The 22949-nt window shown below is 41.4% G+C and overlaps 1 protein-coding gene across 11 annotated transcripts in view; it reads left to right on the top strand.

The window, feature by feature from the left end:
- Positions 1 to 2155: 2155 nt before the first annotated feature.
- The window catches only part of LOC106603640 (neural cell adhesion molecule 1), a 305941-nt gene continuing 285147 nt past the window's right edge, over positions 2156 to 22949 (top strand). For 2 of the 11 annotated variants that reach the window (XM_045717233.2, XM_082974676.1), the window contains exon 1: positions 2159 to 2471. In XM_045717233.2, coding sequence (XP_045573189.1) covers positions 2420 to 2471 — 52 coding nt within the window. In that variant the 5' untranslated portion in view covers positions 2159 to 2419. Of the gene's footprint in view, positions 2472 to 22949 lie in introns of all 11 variants that reach the window. The other 9 variants (XM_082974677.1, XM_045717241.2, XM_045717229.2 and 6 more) reach the window with 8 other exon arrangements.

The following is a 22949-nucleotide window of genomic DNA, read 5'->3' as shown; positions in this document are numbered from 1 at the left end:
CCGGAGCGCCATGTCGAGGACCAAAAGGCTCCTCAACAGCTTCTACCCCCAAGCCATTAGACTGCTGAACAATTCATAAAAATCACCACTGGACAATTTACATTGACTCCCTGTTACTCGCTGTTTGTTTGTTACCTATGCATAGTCACTTCGTCCCCACCTACATATACAGATTACTTCAACTAGCCTGTACCCTTGCACACTGACTCGGTACCGATGCCCCCTGTATAAAGCCTTGTTATTGTTATTCTTATTGTGTTACTTTTTATTATTACTTTTTATTTTAGCCTACTTGGTAAATATTTTCTTCTCCTTGAACTGCACTGTTGGTTAAGGGCTTGTAAGTAAGCATTTCACGGTAAAGTCTACACTTATTGTATTCGGCGCATGTGGCAAATAAAGTTAGATTTGATTAGATTTGAACGACGATATTAATACATTGGTATTATGGACACATTGTAAAGTTGGACCAATTTTGATGCACTTCCACAAGGCGACCAGTGGGGGCATCAGTTCCTATCTTTTTGGGCAACACCCGCAAGAAAAGTTCTGATGCATCAGCCACAGCATGAAGCCACCTGGCCTTCGAACCCACATAGAAATATGAGTATTGTCTAACAGTTCCCAATTTCTTCATACACACCACCTTAGTCTAGTTAAGTTGCGTCACAACAGACGCTGGTTCGATTCCAGGCTGTATCACAACTGGCCGTGATTGGGAGTCCCATAGGGCGGCGCACAATTGGCCCAGCGTCGCCCGGGTTAGGGTTTGGCCGGGTAGGCCGTCATTGTAACTGTAACTGACTTGCCTAGTTAAATAAAGGTTAAATAAATAAAAAAATTAAGTTGATAATCTTTCAATGATTATAAAGCTTAGCTTAGTATGGACCTGGTAATATGGCAGGAGTTTAGCATCAGTTAATGCAGGTTTTTAATCAGCTTTGCTCTTCCCATTTGGGATTTACTTAATAAAGTACTACAAATGTGTGACAGATCTGCATTAACTGGACAGGTGTTGGGCTCCATGAATAAGCATTTAAGGTCAGCTATTTCAGTATTGTCTCTTGCAAATGGGAATTTAATTACAGCTGATAGATCTTACAGTAAGACAAACTGAGATTCTTTATGATTGTGGATTTTATATGTTTTGGACCATGTACTGTGGTCTACATGTTCATGCATAAGTAGGCCTTTTCACCTTTTTCAATCAGATATTAACCATAGGAGCAAGTTCCATTGATCAAATGGATATCACTTGTGTGAATATGGAATATGAGAATGTCTGCTCATGACAGATAGCTGTTGAAGGCATGAAATGGTGTTAAATATATATGGTGTAAAATGCTAAGTAGCCTATTAATCAAATGGCCATAGAAATGCAACTCTCGGTTTTCTATGGACAACGGTTTTCTATGGACAACCTCATGTTGCACCTGCTAATGAATTGTCTGCTCTAGTCGTCCTGAAACATAACATTAAATGTGGTTTGCACTTGGCATAAAGGGAGGCGTGCAACTTGTGTGATTTTTGTGTAGTCCGTTACTGCTAAAAGGAATTGGAAACTATAAAAATATGCAGTTTAGTTAGAGGGGACTTGACGCAGTGCAGAGGATGCCCTATTTTCCCGGGAAGCATTTTAGGCTATTAATTAGGTCGCCGAGTGTCGTCGTGACCAGATGGTGACTGAGCGTCCTAAATAAAATACGGACTTGTTTAAGATTCATGCATTTATGGACTGAGCAGGTACCACAGTGTGGTTAAATTAGGTGCTAAATACAAAACGTGTGAACCAATAAGGAAAGCTGCACAAGGAATACATCCATGAATTTTCATCATGAGAAAGGTGAACTGGTAATTTGGCGAGTCACATGGTGATAAACAGTAGGTGGAGACAATGCACAATTGCGCAAAACTGCACATCTCAGCAGGTGCGGATGTAGACTTACATTTTTTTCATGGTTGAAAATAACCAGGCAAAATATTTTTGGTTAAAGATCTTCTCAAAATGCACTTCTGTTTTGTAAGGCTCAATACAGTTTTCGTGAGATTCCTAATCCGAATTATTCACAAACTCCATGACAAGATTTTCCTAACACACCATCTGCCTTCTCTGTGCAGCCGCAGTGGAGAACGACTAACTGAGCGCACTAGTTTGTGCCTGCATCCCATTGCCCCCATCGAGCGTGTGAGCGCAAACGCTTTGCCCTGGCGGATTAATTCGTGTTGTGTGTGCTACGGCTGCTGCTTGTCACTCATTCTTCGAGCTACTCGCGTGCGTTCCAGGGTAGCTGCAAGGACCAATTATAATATTGCTATCACAATACAATAGTTGGAAAACAAATATTTATTCAGAACACAGAAATCGTCCAGCCAAGTCTGTCTATCTATTCTTCAAGGAGAATAATTTTGTGATATTGCAATGCTTCAAACAATGGATCAGATCTGGGCATTACTCTTCTTTGGCTATGCAGGTAAGATTATGTTTTTATAAAAAAAATCAAATGTTTTATTGGAGATGGCCACCTTTATTCATTGAAAAATGAAAGTTTTCTATTAATTCTGAAAGTTCTGTGTTTTGTTCACTTTATAGTAGCATCCGTATCTCATCCGTGCTAACCGCGTCTCATATGTGTTTCAATGGACAGTTAGTTATATCATATTGGAGCTGTTGCCTTGGATATAGGAAGGACACAGAGGCAATGGAAACATGATTTTCCCATATATGAGAGAAACGGGATAGTAGGGTATGTTCTCTCAATAATGGCTGTGGTAACATGAAGGGAAATTAACTATATTCTTTGGCTTATTTCATCGCGTTATAGACTAAATCCCGAATAGGCTACTGTCCGAGGCACGACTATCAGCGTAATAAGAGAATATCACTTGTCCTTTAATTGAGCTGTATTCCTCGTGATTTGGGCTCTCTAGACTAGACATGGTTTGTTAGGAGCAGTTTGACAACCTGTTTTTCCTAACCCTGAGCTTTGTTGTTGCTGAGGAGTGGGTTAAGCTCCAAGGGGAAGATGGGTGCATTTGGTCTTGGGGAAGCAAGCATTTCATTGGTGCACCTTTGTGTCAGCAAAATCCCCCAAGAGTTTAATTTTGAATGTGTTAGATTTGATGCCTGTCACATTGAATTTATGAGAAACATATAACCATTTACAGTAGTCTAATAAAATGAGTTGGGTAGCTTTTTAGGCATTAAATATAGATGTTGAGGTCTCGCATATATTGTGCTCAAACGTTGGTTGCTAATGGGGATGCTTTGTTTCGGTCCTCAAACGTATGCACATGCAAAACATTTTTTAGAACGCGCTAGCTACGACATTTCTTAGTGGATTATAGTATTCTAGGTTAAACGTGAAAGCCTAATGTCTTATTTTGTTTTCAATGACAAGTGTTTAAGGGAGTTTTTGTTTTTATAAATTCATACGTACATGTACAAAGCGTACAAAACAAGACAGTGAGGTGATTGAAAATATCCCGAGGCTGATTGTCAGTTGCAGCTTTCAATATGATAGGCTACATTGTATTTGATCAATAGAGCTCCGTGCTGACAGACCGTGCATGCTTGTAACGTGAGCCACATAGTAGCATAGTTAGCTACATCAATACATTTTACATTATACATGCATTTGATGGACCTAGCAAGCCCTTCCAGTCAGGGTTATATGACACTTCTGTATTTGCGTCTGAGAATTTTTGTCTCCCCCGAATTGGCCTATTGATTTTTGGAGAGAAAACAGAAACCCATGGCTTGTACAGTGTTTTTCTTTCTGTCTATGGAGAATATATGCTACTATTATCAGTAGCCGGGTGTGGGTAAAATCACTGGGGAAGGCCCCCCCCCCCCCCCCCCAAAAAAGAAATGTACCTATGTGTTGTGATAATTGCGTTGTTTGCTCAATAACCTGTTAAATTCCTATGCTTTGCGACAGTGATATATAGGCCTAAAGTCTGAGACAATAAGAATACAGTGTCAGAATAAATTCAACCACACCTTTGTTTTGTCACAAAACCGGATAGCAACCTCTGTATGGTGAAGTCTACAAAGCATACTGCATGTACAGTAACATGCTGACCAAACCACAAGCGTGCGTGCATCTGCGTGCCCAAGTTGATTTTGTTCACCCACATCAGAAGCGATCAGGACACACAGGTTGAAATGTCAAAACAAACTGTGAACCAATTATATTAATTTGGGGACAGGTCAAAAAGCAATTAAACATTTATGGCAATTTAACTAGCTAGCTTGCTGTTGCTAGATAATTTGTCCTGGTATATATTTGGGTTGTTATTTTACCTGAAATGCACAAGGTCCTCTACTTGGACAACTAATCCACAGATAAACCGAATTTGTTTCTCCTCATCTCTCCTCCTTCCTTCAGGCTTCTTTTTCTTCTTTGGCCTTTATATGGCAGTCGGCAACCAACTTTACAGCATTACTACAACCGACCGGAGTGTGGACCTAAGTTCTTTCAGTCACTCATGTGGGTATATGCTCCTAAAAACCAATGAGGAGATGGGAGAGGCTGGACTTGCAGCACGTTGAGAGTCACAAATAGAACCAATTTCTATTTTAGCGCCTGGCCACGCAGACGCTCGCGAGCAGTGTGGGTGCAATGATTGAATAGCATGTATGTGTACATTTATTTTGCAATGCTTGCGCATGTGACGCGAGCGGTGTGGTCAGCTTTAGAGGTCGACCGATTATGATTTTTCAACGCCGATACCGATTATTGGAGGACCAAAAAAAGCAGACGATTTTTATATATATATTTGTAATAATGACAATTACAACAATACTGAATGAGCACTTTTATTTTAACTTAATATAATAGATAAATACAAATCTATTTAGTCTCAAATAAATAATGAAACATGTTCAATTTGGTTTAAATAATGCAAAAACACAGTGTTGGAGAAGAAAGTAAAAGTGCAATATGTGCCATGTAAAAAAGCTAACGTTTATGATCCTTGCTCAGAACATGAGAACATATGAAAGCTGGTGGTTCACCGTTACCACCGCTCAGTCAGACTGCTCTATCAAATATCAAATCATATACTTTATTAAAATATAATAAACACACAGATATAAATATTGCTGTTACATTGCACAACCTTTAATGTTATGTCATAATTATGTAAAATTCTGGCAAATTAATTATGGTCTTTATTAGGAAGAAATGGTCTTCACACAGTTCGCAACGAGCCTGGCGGCCCAAACTGCTGCATATACCCTGACTCTGCTTGCACAGAACGCAAGAGAAGTGACAATTTCCCTAGTTAATATTGCCTGCTAACATGAATTTATTTCAACTAAATATGAAGGTTTAATAAAATATACTTGTGTATTGATTTTAAGAAAGGCATTGATGTTTATGGTTAGGCACATTGGTGTAACGACAGTGCTTTTTTCGTGAATGTGCTTGTTAAGTCATCACCTCTTTGGCGAAGTAGGCTGTGATTCGATGATAAATGAACAGTTTCTCTGTCAATGACGTTTGGTCTGAGGGTTTTGATTGGAGTGACGCCAAATCCAAGCTGGTTTCCCTTGACAATTTTTTTGGTGCTCCAGGACCGTTCACAGTTGAGCTTGCTCAGTTTAGCTCGACGCTGATTGGCAAATGTTTTATATTGTTTTTGTCAAGGGAGGCCAGATGCTCGCTGGCTTCCTCTGCATTCAATACTACGGGTGGCAGCAATGTCATACTCGTTTGGACCAGACAGTATCAAGAGAGACAGAGGGGCGCTGTTGCGCTCACTCGGGTGCTTTCACCGGTGAGATACATTCAGCCTCTTCAGAATTGAAGGAAAATTATGAAACAGAGAGACGAAAGTTAAAGATGTTTTTACATTTTTTGGGGGTTGGGAAGCCTGGCTTGCTTTGGCAGCCATGAATAAACGCCACTGACTATTTATGTAAAGATCTAAAGAAATGTCTCAGTGGTCATTGTGAATTCCATGGTAAACAATTATATCCAATCAGAGAGTGCTGTCCTCAGGCAGGAGGACACCCCTCCTCGCTCTCTCTGAAAAACATGCACATGCAGATACACATTCCATAAAACTAATTGTTAAGAATAGGCCTACATGTGTGTTTTTGCATAAAGATGAGAATGAGTATGTTTTTTTTATTGACAAACAAAAAACTATTTTGTCTTTGGTTGAGCTAGGGAGGTGACATTGATGTCAGGGAGGTTTAGGAGAAGGGTAGCTCCAGTGAAAATGTGAGGAAGAAAATGGTCATGAGGACTAAGCAACAGTAGGGGGAATATTAAGAGCTCCTCAAAATCAGTAGCCTACTCCAGTGTTCACGAGAAATACCCAGATTCAGTTCATTTTGAGGAGGGAAAGTGCAATGGACTAGAGAGAGAGAATTTAACAATTGTGAATAACTAAGTCCTACTCCATTGAAAGGGAGTTGCGTGGCGCAGCGGTCTAAAGCACTGCATCTCATTGCAAGAGGCTTCACTACAGTCCCTGGTTCAAATCCAGGCTGTATCACATCTGGCTGTGATTGGGAGTCCCATAGGGCGGCGCACAATTGGCCCAGCGTCATCCGGTTTTGGCCGGGGTAGGCCGTCGTTGTAAATAAGGATTTGTTCTTAACTGACTTGCCTGGTTAAATACATTTTTAAAAAGGATCACATTATTTGATTGGCCTGTGAGGTGTTAGTCCTAAGCAAGTAACGACAGTAATATGCTGTTAGAAAGCAGATTTGAAAAATTGTACAGGAACAATGTAATTAAAAATATTCAGTTCCAGTTCGCTGATAATTACATTCCGATGCCAGTGACTAACAAGGAACCATGGCCAACATCCAAGAAAATGCCCAAATCACCGCTAGATTCTTTGCTGGATGAAATGATATATATTGTTTGAGAAAGAAACTAATTGAATATGAAAAGTGGCTTATATTTTACGACTGGCTTGACTAAAAGGCAGCAAGACAAAGGCTTTGGCTGGTTGGGGGAGTATTAACAGTAACTAGTTCTGTGGAATGGAGGTGCATCATCACATCTGTTGCCATCAGTCTGAAGCCAGAGAGCACATAGGAGATCCAACTAGACAGACAGGGAGCTGTTGCTGGTTACATTTCATTCTCTGACTCAGTCAAGTGACAAGCACATTTGAGAATCACTGCCATTCTTCCCTCTTTTTCTTACATCACATTTGTCTCTCGGAAGCTGTTTTAAGGAGGTTTTGTAGTTGGCTCCTGTCACGGTTGGAATATTGCATTGGGGCTGTGTGATTTGTGACAGACGGTAGTGGTGCAAAAACTGTGCCTGTGCTGTTGTCTGGTGTTGTTGTCTGGTGTTGACATGTTATGACCCTTACCATTAAGTGCACATGTGACTGCCAGCCAAACGATGGCTCCCGCCACACATTCCCATCACATTGGTGGCATTCTCTCGGAAGCCCCTGGCTCTGGTGCTTTTTGGCAGGTTCAGGTCCCCATCAATGTCAAAAAAGTAAATCCAGGAGAGAACAAACTTCAGGGAGTTCTTTAAAATTAAGCAAATAAAAAATGGGGAGTGCAAAGACTTTGCAAAAAGCATGTTGTTTTTGTGTTCGGAGTAGAGTTTACCTCAAGAAGAGGGTGAAGTTTAAGATTAGTCAACAGTTGGACAGAAAATAAACAATTCCAAGATGGTTAACATCTGGGATTTCAACTTCTGTGGCAAGTTCAAAGCCACTATGGAAATATGATTCCCTTTTTTGAGGGGGAAACTGTAAAAAGCAGCTTAACAAGGGAAAATTATAAGGCTTTTGGTCTGTTGCTTGGAATGAGATATGAATAAAACATCAAGCTTCAAACCCTGCCCCGTTCCTGTTGGATGAGAGGCATAGCGTTTAAAGGGATATACACACAAGGTTTTAGACTAATCTGTAATGTACATAATAATAATAATATACAGCATTGTGTGTACCAAAGTGGAGGTAAATTGTACTTTAAATTTGGCATAACATTGATAGTCTTCAACGTAGCTCTACTCTTGTTTGTAATGATTGGCTAGGTCTGTGTGTATGAAGTACAGGTCATTCATCCTGTATGTAATACAAATCTGCTCTTTTTTGTGGGCCCAATAAGGGGTTAACCACTCACTACCTCTTTTAAAGTTTATCATTCCTTCTGGCAGCTCACCTGCAGTCCTCCTGACTTCAATTGGAAAGGCTATTCGTATTTTGTCTGCATGATACGTTGATAATGAAGGGGATGTGCTTTTTTACTGATTGGTTCTCCTCTGTCTTTCTCACTTCAACACCCACATGGAAAACCACACACAGTCCCTGAGCGCCGCCTCCTTCCAAACAATGTGAGGTCTCAACACCCCAGGATAGATTATTTTTTTAAGATAACCAATCAAAGCTCAGCACATTTCTGCACGATTCTGCATTTACAATGGCCTCCTGTCCAGACCAGTGTGTCACAGCTCTCCCTCGCTGTAAGTCGAGTCAGATTCTCGCAGCAGATTCTGTGGTCAATGCTGATTTTGTTCACCAAGACGTTGGAGAACCCCTGTGTGTCTAGGATTGTTCAAAAGACTGTGTGAATGTGGAGATGGGCGGCAATTCAATTTAGTGAGCCAAAATGTGATTTTCTGTGGTTCATTGATAAGCCTCATTTGGAAGAATTGATTTCATCCCAAGGATGACTGTTCTTCATGGAACATAAACTTAAGAGAGCCCCTTTGAACCAATCCAGTCAAAAGTATATTTAATTCTTGAGTAAGACCTTAGCAAGTGCATTAATAGACTGAAAGTGGAAAGGCTTAAATTATTTGCTCAATGGGCAGGCTTAAAGGTGATATGATTTAACTACAAAACAGAAATCTCATGGGTGAGTCATTTGTTGCTGCGCCACTTCCATTTGCTGAAGCCTGATGAAGACATTGTAGATTTTATCCTGAAGACTCTTCACTATGTGTTCAAGTCTATAGTATTTATGTGGCTGTAGTGCAGTTGTAGGTCTGCATGTTGCATTGGAATAGTGGGATAGATTTTGGGGGCTGAATAACCTGTATTATGTGCCAAAGATTCTCAATGCTGTTGTGACGTGACTTAACATTAATCTTAGGGCTGTTATTTATCTAACCAACTAACTATGTTTAATTGTTACCCGATTTAAATTAAATTGTAACAATTAACTCATTAGGATCTGGGGCACCACAAGAGTGTTTCTTTAAAGAGTTACCATCTCCCGATATTAAACTCTAAAAGGTCTTTACCTATCACATCTATAAACAGTCAATTTATGCCTCCCGAGTGGTGCAGTGGTCTAAGGCACTGCAGTGCTAGCTGTGCCACTAGAGATTCTGGGTTTGAGTCCAGGCTCTGTTGCAGCCGGCCACGACCGGGAGACCCATGGGGTGGCGCACAATTGTCCCAGCGTCGTCCGGGTTAGGGGAGGGTTTGGCCGGCAGGGATGTCCTTGTCCCATTGCGCACTAGTGACTCCTGTGGCGGGCCGGGCGCAGTGCATGCAGACACGGTCGCCAGGTGCATGGTGTTTCCTCTGGCACATTGGTGTGGTTGACTTCCGGGTTAAGTGGGCATTGTGTCAAGAAGCAGTGCGGCTTGGTTGTGTTTGAGGACACATGACTCTCGACCTTCGCCTCTCCCGAGTCCGTACAGGAGTTGCAGCAATGAGACAAGACTGGAACTACCAATTGGATACCATGAAAAAGGGGTAAAAACAACAACAAAAACTGTCAATTTATTAAATCAGAACCTCGTATCATATCATCCTTCTGAACAGTCTTAACCTCCTTACATCTGCAAAAGCCTTACTTATGATTCAGTACTACACAAATTGGTTTAATGATTTATTTACTAGCTAATTAAATGGTAATACAGGATAAATATACACATTTAATACGTTAAAAACAGGTCCCTAGTAGAATGACACAACATGGCTGCTTGTTACAAAAGAGATGGAGAGGGGGGCAGAGAGGGACAGAGACATAATACTTTGGTACATTTAGAAACTTCTCTCACTTACAGTAATCATATACTTTGCACACGAACCGCCGCCCTGTTTGAGTAAGAAATCATAAATGTATTTACGTGACATGTCTTGGTTCACCGGATCTCTCTCGGTGGACCGGGCCACCTTATAATGGGATTCGGGCCTTTTTGCGGCACGCCTGTAAGGCTCTGATTGTCAAAAATGGTTTCGACAAGTTTCATACCGTTTTCCTTTGTAGTTGTCCGGTGACTTGTCGTGTAGTCCTGAGCAGAACTACAGAGTTTATTTTCCATCCATTCGCTCCTGAAGATGTTTCTTTGAAGATAGGCCAGCCAGCCGGGTCGATGGTTCCCAGTGGGATGATGAGAGTAACGTAATGCGATGGTTTGAGCAGAGTAGTAAGAGGGTCCTACTTAAATTATCTTTCGAAGATACTAAACTTAGGACTGCTAATCAGCCTTACCAGTGATTGTCCAGGAGGTGAGTTTATTGTCTCTACCTCGTGTTGAGATTCAGAGTTCAAACCACTTTTTTAGCGTGCAGCTGAAGCATTACGCTTTTCTGGTCTGATATGTTAATTCTTAACCCATAATTTGATACAGTTTGTTTGAAAGGGTGGTTCCGTCATGCTGACATGCTCTCTGACCTCACTCAGGGGCGTGACTTGTCACTGTGCAAAGTGTATGTAAAACAATGATCTCTTATTGCTCCTAAAATCATATCCCTCTCTTAACAAAAACACTTTCATAATTTTTCATATTACATGCATAATGCATCTGATGGAAACTTCATACATGTAGTGGGTATACTTTCCAAGTTACAGTATTTCCTTTAAAAAATGTTTAATGACATCACAAAATAACAAATTTACATTTACATTTAAGTCATTTAGCAGACGCTCTTATCCAGAGCGACTTACAAATTGGTGCATTCACCTTATGATATCCAGTGGAACAACCACTTTACAATAGTGCATCTAAATCTTTTAAGGGGGGGGGGGGGGGGTAGAAGGATTACTTTATCCTATCCCAGGTATTCCTTAAAGAGGTGGGGTTTCAGGTGTCTCCGGAAGGTGGTGATTGACTCCGTTGTCCTGGCGTCGTGAGGGAGCTTGTTCCACCATTGGGGTGCCAGAGCAGCGAACAGTTTTGACTGGGCTGAGCGGGAACTGTGCTTCCTCAGAGGTAGGGAGGCGAGCAGGCCAGAGGTGGATGAACGCAGTGCCCTTGTTTGGGTGTAGGGCCTGATCAGAGCCTGAAGGTACGGAGGTGCCGTTCCCCTCACAGCTCCGTAGGCAAGCACCATGGTCTTGTAGCGGATGCGAGCTTCGACTGGAAGCGAGTGGAGAGAGCGGAGGAGCGGGGTGACGTTTTCCCTAACCACAAATAAAATGACATTAGTGTTCTATAGATTGCCTCTGACCATTCCCCACGATCTGTGTTAGAATTATTGTTCCAGGATTCACTTTTGAACGTGTTAGTGTTTCAGCATGAAAAGTCTCTTGAAACAAAGCCACATTAGAGACCTGAATCGTCTCTCCTTGATTTACAACAGGGGGTGAGTTGAGAGGGGGTCTGGTTGAAGTTATTCTTTGCAAACCTGATCTGACCTATTTGGATCCTCACAGGACAGTCATGACAATGCCATGGTTTTACTGTCTCATATTAAGATCAGTGAGTTAACGTGGAATAATTGTCAAAACCAAATGGTTTCATATTTCACTTATTGAATTAACCCATTGCAGTTGAAAGACCAAAGGGATGAAAAATCCAAAATGACTCCACTGGCAGCTTGCACTGTATTTTTTTTATTGCTGACTGTTTGATAAGGATGGGCCGTCTTTGCATATTAATCAATCCATGAATAGGGACCCAGACTGATTTCCATTGTGTAAGCTCTGAAGACATTTTATAGAGTATTGGAGGGAGAAGAGAAAGGGGTTTTGGTTTGCTGAAAAGCAACCTCCCTCTCCCCTCGCCCACCCTGGTCTCTGAATGGATTTTTTTCCTCATTGTAGTGGAAAGGCCTTCGAAAGTCGAGAGGCGACCCTGTATGGCACCCCCTCACGCACGCACGCACGCACACACACACACACACACGCCTACTAAAACCTGCTAACCACATCCCCAAGACATATACACACACACCCATACACACACATGGTCTTGTTTTACTAACCTTGTGAGGACACAATTGATTCCCATTCAAAATCTTATTTTCCCTAACCACTAAACTTAACCCTAACCTTAACCCCTAACCCCAAAATCTAACCCTAACCTTTACACCACAATTCTTATCTTAACACAAATTCTTACCATAAAACTCAACCCCCTAGAAATAGCATTTTTCCTTGTTGGGACCGGCAAAATATCCCCAGTTGGTCTAATTTTTGTTTGTTTACTATTTTTGTGGGGACTTCTGGTCTCCACAAATATAGTTAAACATGTCCACACAGATAGACACACAACACACACATTCATTCTTGGTATGGCTGTTGGAAGGGACAGATATAAAGGACTGGGGCATGTGTTGTATTGTCCCCCAAGCCCAGGGAGTGACTCATCACTCTGTTGTAATGCCTAGCAATTGTTCTTAGCTCATCCTGTGGGTTAGATGCACGCCTGCTGATTGGCTAGGTTGGTTTTGCAGGTGCTATAGATGTTGCTGCAGCATCTTTTGTGTGAAGCAAAGAAAACATGGCCTCCTGTGGGAGAGAAGAATATGGCAAGATATGTGCTAGTCTGAAATTTTTACCTTAGTAAATTGGTGCTGCTGTCTCCACACCCTAGGCACAGGCAATGTAGGTGTCTCAATGTTGATGCAAGACTATTCTTAGGTCAGAAATAACTGTTTGCTATGTGATCCATGATAGACAGGGTTGGGTAGGTTACTTCCCTGTAGCTCAGTTGGTAGAGCATGGTGTTTGCAACACCAGGGTTGTGGGTTCGATTCCCACGGGGGGCCAGCACAGAAAAAAAATGTATGAAATGTATGCATTCACTACTGTAAGTTGCTCTGGATAAGAGCATCTGCTAAATGACTAAAATGTAAATGTAATTCGTTAGTTATTAGTTAACCTGTCCAAAATTGTAATCAGTAACATAACTTTTGGATTACCCAAACTCATTAACATAATCTGATTACTTACGTTTAGATTACTTTCCTCTTCATTAGAAGAAGACAAAAATGAATATTACCAATTAAATGACATCTATTGCAGGATAAATCAATGTTTTAGTTTACATAAGTGGCCATAAATTGATGTTCTTCACATAAAGATATAGCATAATTGTAGTCAGATTTCCAGTCATTCCAATTAATTTAATTAATTCTCTGTGATCTTCAAGAATATAAACATGACTTGGAAATATAGAAATATATAGATAGCCAAATAGTTTCTGGTTTATGGTCTGGTAAAAAAAAGGAATTATTAGCCTACTGTTTTTTATGATTTTGTTGTCATGGAGGACTGATTAGGCTTTGAAAAATAAATGCTGCTTTAATGGAATGGTAGGCTTTGAGCACTACTGAAAAGTGCTAGTCGCATGTGTAAAATGAATGCCATATGCTGCATTTGCTATAGGTCTATTGTTTTTGTTGGTGACATGTTGATGTCTCGTTAATTTGCAGCTGTTTAAGTCTATCAAAAGTGTGCGGGTTTCAGCATATATAATTTTTGGTTGTTGTTAATCAGCACGAATTAGATTGAGCATGAAAATCCCTACTCATGGTCTTCCTAAATTAAACTTGTTTTTGACACTATGGAGCACAATACCACTGAGAAGTTTGGAAGGGAGGAAGTCCCTCAAGCTTTTATTCCATAGGCTGGGATCTGCACTATCCAGCTGTTGCAAGAGCATATTTTACACTGGCTGTCCACTGGTTGCAATACACATATACACTGAATATACAAAACATTAGAAACACCTACTCTTTCCATGACAGACTGACCAGGTGAATCCAGGTGAAAGCTATGATCCCTTATTGATGTCACTTGTTAAATCCACTTCAATCAATGTAGATGAAGGGAAGGAGACAGGTTAAAGAAGAATTTTTAAGCCTTGAGACAGTTGAGACATGGATTGTGTATGTGTGCCATTCAAAGGGTGAATGGGCAAGACAAAATAAGTGCCTTTGAACAGGGTATGGTAGTAGGTGCACCGGTTTGTGTCAAGAACAACAATACATCCGCCACGCTGTCCCTCAACACTGGGGCACCTCAGGGGTGCGTGCTTAGTCCCCTCCTGTACTCCATGTTCACCCATGACTGCGTGGCTGCGCACGACTCCAACACCATCATTAAGTTTGCTGACTTCACAGCGGTAGTAGGCCTGATCACTGACGACAATGAGACGGCCTATAGCAGCGGATCCCTAACTGGAGATAGCAACTCCACGTGGCCTGATATGAAAATGAGGTCACGGGAGTTTCCAAAATCCTGAAGAAAAATAAAATATATAGATTATTATATCGTCTTTGTATCTCAATCATAGTAATTTGGTTAACCTTAAAAATCTAAATGAAAATGATAAAAATCTAAAAGATAAAATTCAACCAAAGAGCGCTCTTAGATCATGGGAAAAGGCCACACTTGACCGTTGCACTTGAATTATTCCTACGGTGAATGGCTAGGCCAGCTACGCTATGAAACCACTATTGCAGAGACTTTTATATTACCGGCTGCAATTGATATGGTGAAATAATGTTTGGGGAGGAAGAGGCACAAAAACTCACATCAATACCTTTGTCACATAACACTGTTAAACAGATAATTTATGCTATTGCTAGCAATCAAGAGGAAACTGACTGAATGACTCAAACTCCCCTGCAGATGCTCTCCAAATGGACGTTAGCTGTGAGGGCCGAGTTGCCCATGCATTGACTTTTGTTTGCTATACATGTCATGAGGACATATTGTTCTGTCTCACAATTCCCAAGTATGAAACGGCACAGGGGATGTTTAGTATGCTGCGTGACTATATTGACGAAAAACAGATTCCATGGGATAGAATTATGGGCTTTTGCACAGATGGGGCTCCATCTATGGCGGGACAGTGGGCACTCTAGTTATGAATGTGTCTCCCTCTGCCATATGGACACATTGTATGATACACTGAGATCAACTGGCAGCAAAAGAGCTGAGCACAGAACTCGGCGATATACTGCAGCAGGTAACTTCGATTGTAAACTACATCAAACCATATCCACACGCCTGTTTGTAAAACTATGTGGAGATATGGGATCAGAGCATGAAAATGTTCTATTTCATACCGAGGCTTGGTGGTTATCAAGGGGTAGTGTTGGAAAGATTTGTCGCATTGAGAAAGAAGCTGTTGTCATTCACAATGGATGTTAAAAAAAATTGAAAAAAAAGAAACTGCCTTGGTTGACTTTCTGTGTAACATAAAGAAAATGTGTCCTAGCCTACGTAGCAGACATATTTGGGAAACTGAACAAACTGAATGCAAGCATGCAGGGGAAAAACAAAAACATTCTACAAATGAATGAGTGACCAAATCAGTGGATTCAGAGGAAACAATTCTTATTAGAGAGAGTCTTTCGAAAGTGAACCATGCCTCCTTCCCTCGGCTGTGCATGTTTCTAACAGAAAACAACATCAGTAAGTGTCCCACATGAGTGACGACTGCTCACCTCCATCGCTTGGAAGAGCACTTTGGGACCTACTTCCCAATCCGTTTGACTGTGATCCTGGCTCAGATGACATGCCGGTAAGTGAAATCAAACAGCTGATCGAGCTGTCATGTGACTGATTGCTTTCACGGGTCACTATGGAGGAGTTTTGGTTCCTGACTCAAAGGGAATACCCTGCCGTCTCCCTCTAAGCATTAATGCCATGTTCAAAACACAAAACAACTGGGAACTCGGAAATCTTTGATTTCTGACTAGTGAGTTCAAGACAACTTGGAATAAAATAATAATAAAAACAAGCTCAGACTGGGAAAAATAAGGTCATATCTGTGTGAAGCTGGATTCAGTGCTCTCATCTCCATTAAACCAAATGTCGATCCAGGTTGGATGTGACAGCAGAGATGAGGTGTGCACTGTCAACCACGCCCCATGACTTTGAGAAGCTCTGACGCTACATGCATCATGCACACCCATCTCATTAGTGGTGGTGACTCACAACTGCAAGTTGTCTGACATAATGTATGTGATGGTGAGTTAAGAAGAGAATCAGTGGTTTTCAATTGACTGCCATAGCCTCCAATAAAAAAAGTTAACTCTGGCTGTTAATTACATACTTTTGTTCACATGGTTGGGGTTGTGAGAATTTTCAAATATCTAAATGGCGTCATGGGCCCAGAAAGTTTGGGAACCCCTGGCTCATCACATACACTGCTGCTACTGTTTATTATCTATCCTGTTGTCTAGTCACTTTATCCCTACCTATATGTATAAATATACCTCAATTATCTTGTATCCCAGCACATCGACTACGTACTGGTACCCCGTGTAAATATAGCCAAGTTATCGTTACTCATTGTGTATTTATTCCTTGTGTTATTATTTTATATTTTTCTCTGCATTGATGGGAAAGGCCTTTTATTCGTCGCATGCTTCGTAAACAACAGGTGAAGACTAGCAATGAAATGCTTATTTACGGCCCCTTTCCAACAATGCAGAGAGAAAATAAAGGAATAATAGAAAAGTAATAACATGTATTAATAACACAGGGTTCTAATACTGAGTCAATGTGCAGGGGTGCGAGGTAATTGAGGGAGATACAGTACCTTCAGAAAGTATTCACACCCGTTGAATTTTTCCACATTTTGTTATGTTACATCCTGAATTTAAAATGGATTGAGATTGTGTGCCACTGATCTACACACAATACCCCACAACGTCAAAGTGTAATTTTGTTTTTAGATATTACAAATGAATACAGAATGTAAAGCTGAAATGGCTTGAGTCAATAAATATTCAACCTCTTTGTTATGGCAAGCCTAAATAAGTTCAGGAGTAAATAATTTCTTAACAAGTCACATATTATTAAGTTGCATGGACACACTCTGTGTGCAATAATAGTGGTTAACATGTTTTATGATTACCCCATCAATGTACCCTACACATACAAGTATCTCTAATATCCCTCAGTCGGGTAGTGAATTTCAAGCACAGATTCAACCACAAAGACCATGGAGTTTTCCCAATGCCTTGCAAAGAAGGGCACCTATTGGTGGATGGGTAAAATTAAAAAAGGAGACACTGAATATCCCTTTGAGCATGGTGAAATTAATTATGTTTTGGATGGTGTATCAATACACCCAGTCACAACAAAGATACAGGCGTCCTAGTTACAGAGTTTCATGGCAGTGATAGGAAAGCATTGAGGATGGATCAATAACATTGTAGTTGCTCCACAATACTAACCTAAAAGACAGAATACAAATATTCCAAAACATGATCCTGTTTGCAATAATGCACTAAAGTAATACTGCAAAAAAATTTGGCAATGCATCTCAGTGCTAGAGGTGTCACTACAGACCCTGGTTCAATTCCAGGCTGTATCACAACCGGATGTGATTGGGAGTCCCGTAGGGCGGTGCACAATTGGCCCAGCGTCGTCCGGGTTAGGGTTTGGCCGGGGTAGGCCGTCATTCTAAATAAGAATTTGTTCTTAACTGACTTGCCTTGTTAAAAAAAAAAAAAAAATAAAAAAATATGGTAGGCTACATTAAACGTCACCCAAGGCTCCTCTGTTTTCAACTGGCATGTTTTTTGGGGAGTCTTGCTAGGTTCTCTTTCAGAGCACAAGATGAGCAGAGGAGTTGAAAAACAGACAAACAGCGAACCCAAAAGTAATCACTGAGGCAACTAGAACAGAGAAATAATAATGGGGTCTTCCATTTTATGACAGAAATATGGTTTGTTAAAGCATAATGAAATGAATATTGAGTTTGTGTCTGCAGGCAACAATTTGGATCGCCTGGATATATCCAAGCCAAAATGTGAAAGCAGCTAAATTAATTTAAGATGGAAGAGATAATGCTTCCAGAGCCACCCTTTTACTTATTTTGCCGTCACGTGGAACATTATCGGAAGGCTTGGCAAGGATACTGAATTTATTCCTAGTCGTCCCCATACTGTTTATGCCCCTTAAATTCAAAAGCATCATCTAAATCAAACCAAATGTATTTATAAAGCCCTTCGTACATCAGCTGATATCTCAAAGTGCTGTACAGAAACCCAGCTTAAAACCCCAAACAGCATGCAATGCAGGTGTAGAAGCACGGTGGCTAGGAAAAACTCCCTAGAAAGGCCAGAACCTAGGAAGAAACCTAGAGAGGAACCAGGCTATGAGTGGTGGCCAGTCCTCTTCTGGCTGTGCCGGGTGGAGATTATAACAGACAATTAGACATTTGCTGTCAGTGTGGCATTGCTGTGATGTTCAATCTATGCATCGCTGTGTCAATGTCCTATGTTTTTTAAGGTAAACATTTTTTGCAGCAAAGAAAAGAGGTGAAAGACAAAACAGCACAGATAAAAAATAAACTGTGCAAGCCAAGATCATGTTAGCCGAGGCCAAACATTAGATTTACAGTGGTGGGGGTGGTATTGGGTGGCAGAGGCGCTCCTGCTGTCCATACGTAAATCCAATTTGGACGCCTTAATCATCTCTGTTTGGCTGAGATGAATGGTGGTGTTGTGTTCGGGGGTAGTAGGTGGTTAGTAGATTGATGTTAGATTTCCTGAGAGAGATTTGTAATGTGCCTCCAGTCCCAAAGAATTGTTCCGGAGCCACACTACATTTCAACCAAAGTCTGGGAGGAGTCATTTTTTATTTCTAAGATCTTGTGACCAATTTCTTTTACAAGGTGTGTCTTTGCAGCCAACTTGCAGAAAAAAATTACAAATTTGGAAAGATAAAAAAACTGTGTTGCTACTCCACCAATTATATTCAATCATATAATATGAGGATTACTTTGAAACAGCGTGAGACTTTCCCCCATTTGACCCCAATCTAAAGACCCTGAAGTAGGGCTTCTCATTATGTTGTTCATGGTCAAGCCACTCGGCTTCACAATAATCGGGAAGCCCGTGATTTATTAGGGTTATGCACTAAAAACAATAAAGAAAATCACTTAAAGAAAAACCCTGCTGGGGGAAGAGAGAGACAAACAAAGGTAAAGGGGTGAGGTGGGGGGAAGGGGTGGAGAAAGAGAGAGTGAGGGCACAATGGAGAGTGTCATCAGGGAGGGGCTGCTGGGTCGTTGAGCGAGCGCGCGGCTGAATTGATTGTTGTCAATTGCTGTGTTTGCGCATATCATATGTAATATGCCTCACTCAATGGGTTGTTAAGGCTTTTTTTCTCAGTATAACCACAAATCCATTTATATAATCCTGGACCATGACCAATCTCAGGCCTATTAAGATGCCTACTCTTTCATGTTCCCTATATTAACTTGACCACATTTATGCATTTGAATAAAGTAAATGGTATAATGAACAAAGCTGGTAATTAAAGACAAACATAGGGACTGTAGTGTGTGTGTGTGTGTGTGTGTGTGTGTGTGTGTGTGTGTGTGTGTGTGTGTGTGTGTGTGTGTGTGTATATATATATATATTTTGGGGAAAAAATGTATGTATTATATATATATATATATATATATATTTGGGGGAAAATATATATATATACATATACACACACACACACATTTCTTTTCCAAATGAAGAAACGAGATCTCACAGCCCTTACTTCAATTATGATTACAGAGGTGTCAAGTAAATGAATAGCAAAAAATTGTTCAGACGGGACGCTCAGGCATCGAATCTAAACCACCAAACTCACTTGGCTGGAATTTAATGATTCATTATCCTCGGATTACACCACAGTAGAGCTGCTCAGATGACTGACAGCTGTCTCGTTTCATCTACAGTGGCTGCTGTGTAAGTGGTGCTTTGCTGTTCAGTTAGCCATTGCAGCAAGGTTCTGCATCTGCACACAGAATAAGTCCACTAAGTGGACTGACAATGTTGTATTTTATGAAATAGTATGTTTAGCTCCAGGAAAACTACACTATTTTCCCCCAATATATTAATGTTCCGAAACATGTACTGTAAGAGAGATATTATGTAGCAACAGTATGTGCATCATATATCTAGGTGCCGGAATAATGAAGGTTGTCACGTTCGTCGTATGAAGGATACCAAGTTGCAGCGTGATGCAGCGTGCAGGCTCCGGACTGGAGACCGTCGCTGCAGGCTCCGTGCCATGGACCATCACTGGAGGCTTCGTGCCATGGATCATCACTACAGGCTCCGGGCCATGGATCATCACTGGAGGCTTCGTGCCATGGATCATCACTGGAGGCTTCGTGCCATGGATCATCACTGGAGGCTTCGTGCCATGGATCATCACTGGAGGCTTCGTGCCATGGATCATCACTGGAGGCTTCGGACCATGGATCATCACTGGAGGCTTCGTATGTGGAGCCGGAACAGGTCTCACCGGACTGGGGAGACGCACTGGAGGCCGGGTGCGTGGAGCTGGCGCAGGATATCCTGAAACGAGGACGCGTACTGGAGACCAGGAGCGCTGAGCCGGCACAATCCGTCCTGGCTGAATGCTCACTTTAGCACGGCAAATGCGGGGCGCAGGCAACGAGCTCACCGGGCTGTGAATGTGTACTGGAGACACAGTGTGCATCACCGCATAACACGGTGCCTGACTGGTCACATGCTCCCCACGGTATGCACGGGGATTTGGCTCAGGTCTCAAGCCTGACTCCGCCAATCTCCCCGTGTGCCCCCCCCCCAAAAAATGTTTTTGGAGCTGCCTCTTGGGCTTCCGTCGTTGCCGTGACTCCCGATCTCAACGCCATTCATCTCTCGCTGCCTCCATCTGCTCCCTTGACCGGCAATATTCCCCAATACGCGTCCAGGGTCCTTTGCCTTCCAGGATCTCCTCCCATGTCCAACTATCCTGGCCACGCTGCTTGGTCTGTTTTTGGTGGGATGTTCTGTCACGTTCGTCGTAATGAAGGAGACCAAGGTGCAGTGTGGTTGGCGAACATTTTTCCCTCCTTTTATTAAAATGAACACCGTCAAAATAACAAAATACAAAAACACGAACGTAAAGTCTTGCAGGCTTCTAAGCAGCTATACAAAAACAACATCCCACAATCACAGGTGGGAAAAGGGCTGCCTAAGTATGATCCCCAATCAGAGACAACGGTAGACAGCTGCCTCTGATTGGGAATCATACCCGGCCAACAAAGAAATACAAAATCTAGAATGTTCCCACCCGAGTCACACCCTGACCTAACCAAACATTGAGAATAATAAGGATCTCTACGGTCAGGGCGTGACAAAGGTATCGTATTGACACCATGCGCTTATATCTTGCGGAGTTTAATCATCTTTCTACACTCAGTCGCACTAGATATTACACCGAACTTGGTTAATATGCTTATGGCACTTTCCCCACTGCACTAAAAACTGCTATGGTGAAACCCCTTCGGAAGAAAAGTAATCTAGAGTCTTCAGCTCTTATACATTTTTGGCCAATCTCCAACCTTCCATTTCTATTTGTATTTATTATGGATCCCCATTAGCTGCTGCCAAAGCAGTGTGTTGCTTCACAGTCCCCGCTGTTCCATAAGGTTTTTTTTTTAATCTGTTTTTTAAAATCTAATTTTACTACTTGCGTCAGTTACTTGATGTGGAATAGAGTTCCATGTAGTCATGGCTCTATGTAGTACTGTGTGCCTCCCATATTCTGTTCTGGACTTAGGGACTGTGAAGAGACCTCTGGTGGCATGTCTTGTGGGGTATGCATGGGTGTCCGAGCTGTGTGCCAGTAGTTTAGACAGACCTCTTGGTGCATTCAACATGTCAATACCTCTCATAAATACAAGTAGTGATGAAGTCAATCTCTCCTCCACTTTCAGCCAGAAGAGATTGACATGCATATTATTAATATTAGCTCTCTGTGTACATGCAAGGGCCACTTAAAAAATAAAGGAGAGCCACACACTCTAGGAGCTCAGAGGCAAAGATTGTTATGTCCAAAGTTTCGACAGACAAGCTGTCTCCATCAGGGTATAATGACAAACACTGTGGGGTGACTCATTTATATAGTGTCAAAAGACACACACAGGTGTCTGTAACCATGGCCGGGTGTGGCCTGATATCATTGGTTAATTCTCATATATTAAAATACCATACAAAATACATAAATGGATAGCGTACGATCATAGATACAATTTGGCTACATAAGCCTACAAACATTTACAATAGCAAAATCACAATAATCACAAGAATGGCTTCAGATCAAAGTCTAAATCGGTGTACGTTTCTTTCACCTCTAGATTACATCCATGGGCCAGCCATGCTACCCTGTTCTGAGCCAATTACAAATTTCGTAGATCCTTTTTTGTGGTACCTGACCACACGACTGAACAGTAGTCAAGGTGTGACAAAACTAGGGCCTGTAGGACCTGCCTTGTTGATAGTGTTGTTAAGAAGGCAGAGCATCGCTTTATTATAGACAGACTTCTCCCCATCTTAGCTACTACTGTATCAATATATTTTGACCATGACCGTTTACAATCTAGTGTTACTCCAAGCAGTTTAGTCATCTCAACTTGCTCAATTTCCACATTATTTATTACAAGATTTAGTTGAGGTTTAGGGTTTAGTGAATATTTTGTATGAAATACAATGCTTTTAGTTTTAGAAATATTTAGGGCCACCCACTCTGAAACTAACTGCAGCTCTTTGTTGAGTGTTGCAGTCATTTCAGTCGCTGTAGTAGCTGACATGTATAGTGTTGAGTCATGCGCATACATAGAAACTCTGGCTTTACTCAAAGTCAGCGGCATTATTTAAAAAAATTAAAAGCAAGGGGCTACCGTGGGGAATTCCTGACTCTAACTGGATTATATTTGATAGGCTTCCATTAAAGAACACCCTCTGTGTTCTGTTAGACAATTAAGTCTTTATCCACATTATA

Source organism: Salmo salar, chromosome 04, assembly GCF_965601325.2.
Source record: "Salmo salar chromosome 04, fSalSal1, whole genome shotgun sequence".
In the NCBI taxonomy this organism is placed as follows: Eukaryota; Metazoa; Chordata; class Actinopteri; order Salmoniformes; family Salmonidae; genus Salmo; species Salmo salar.
Note: the sequence above shows the minus strand (reverse complement) of the source record. Positions and strands in the feature narration are given on the sequence as shown.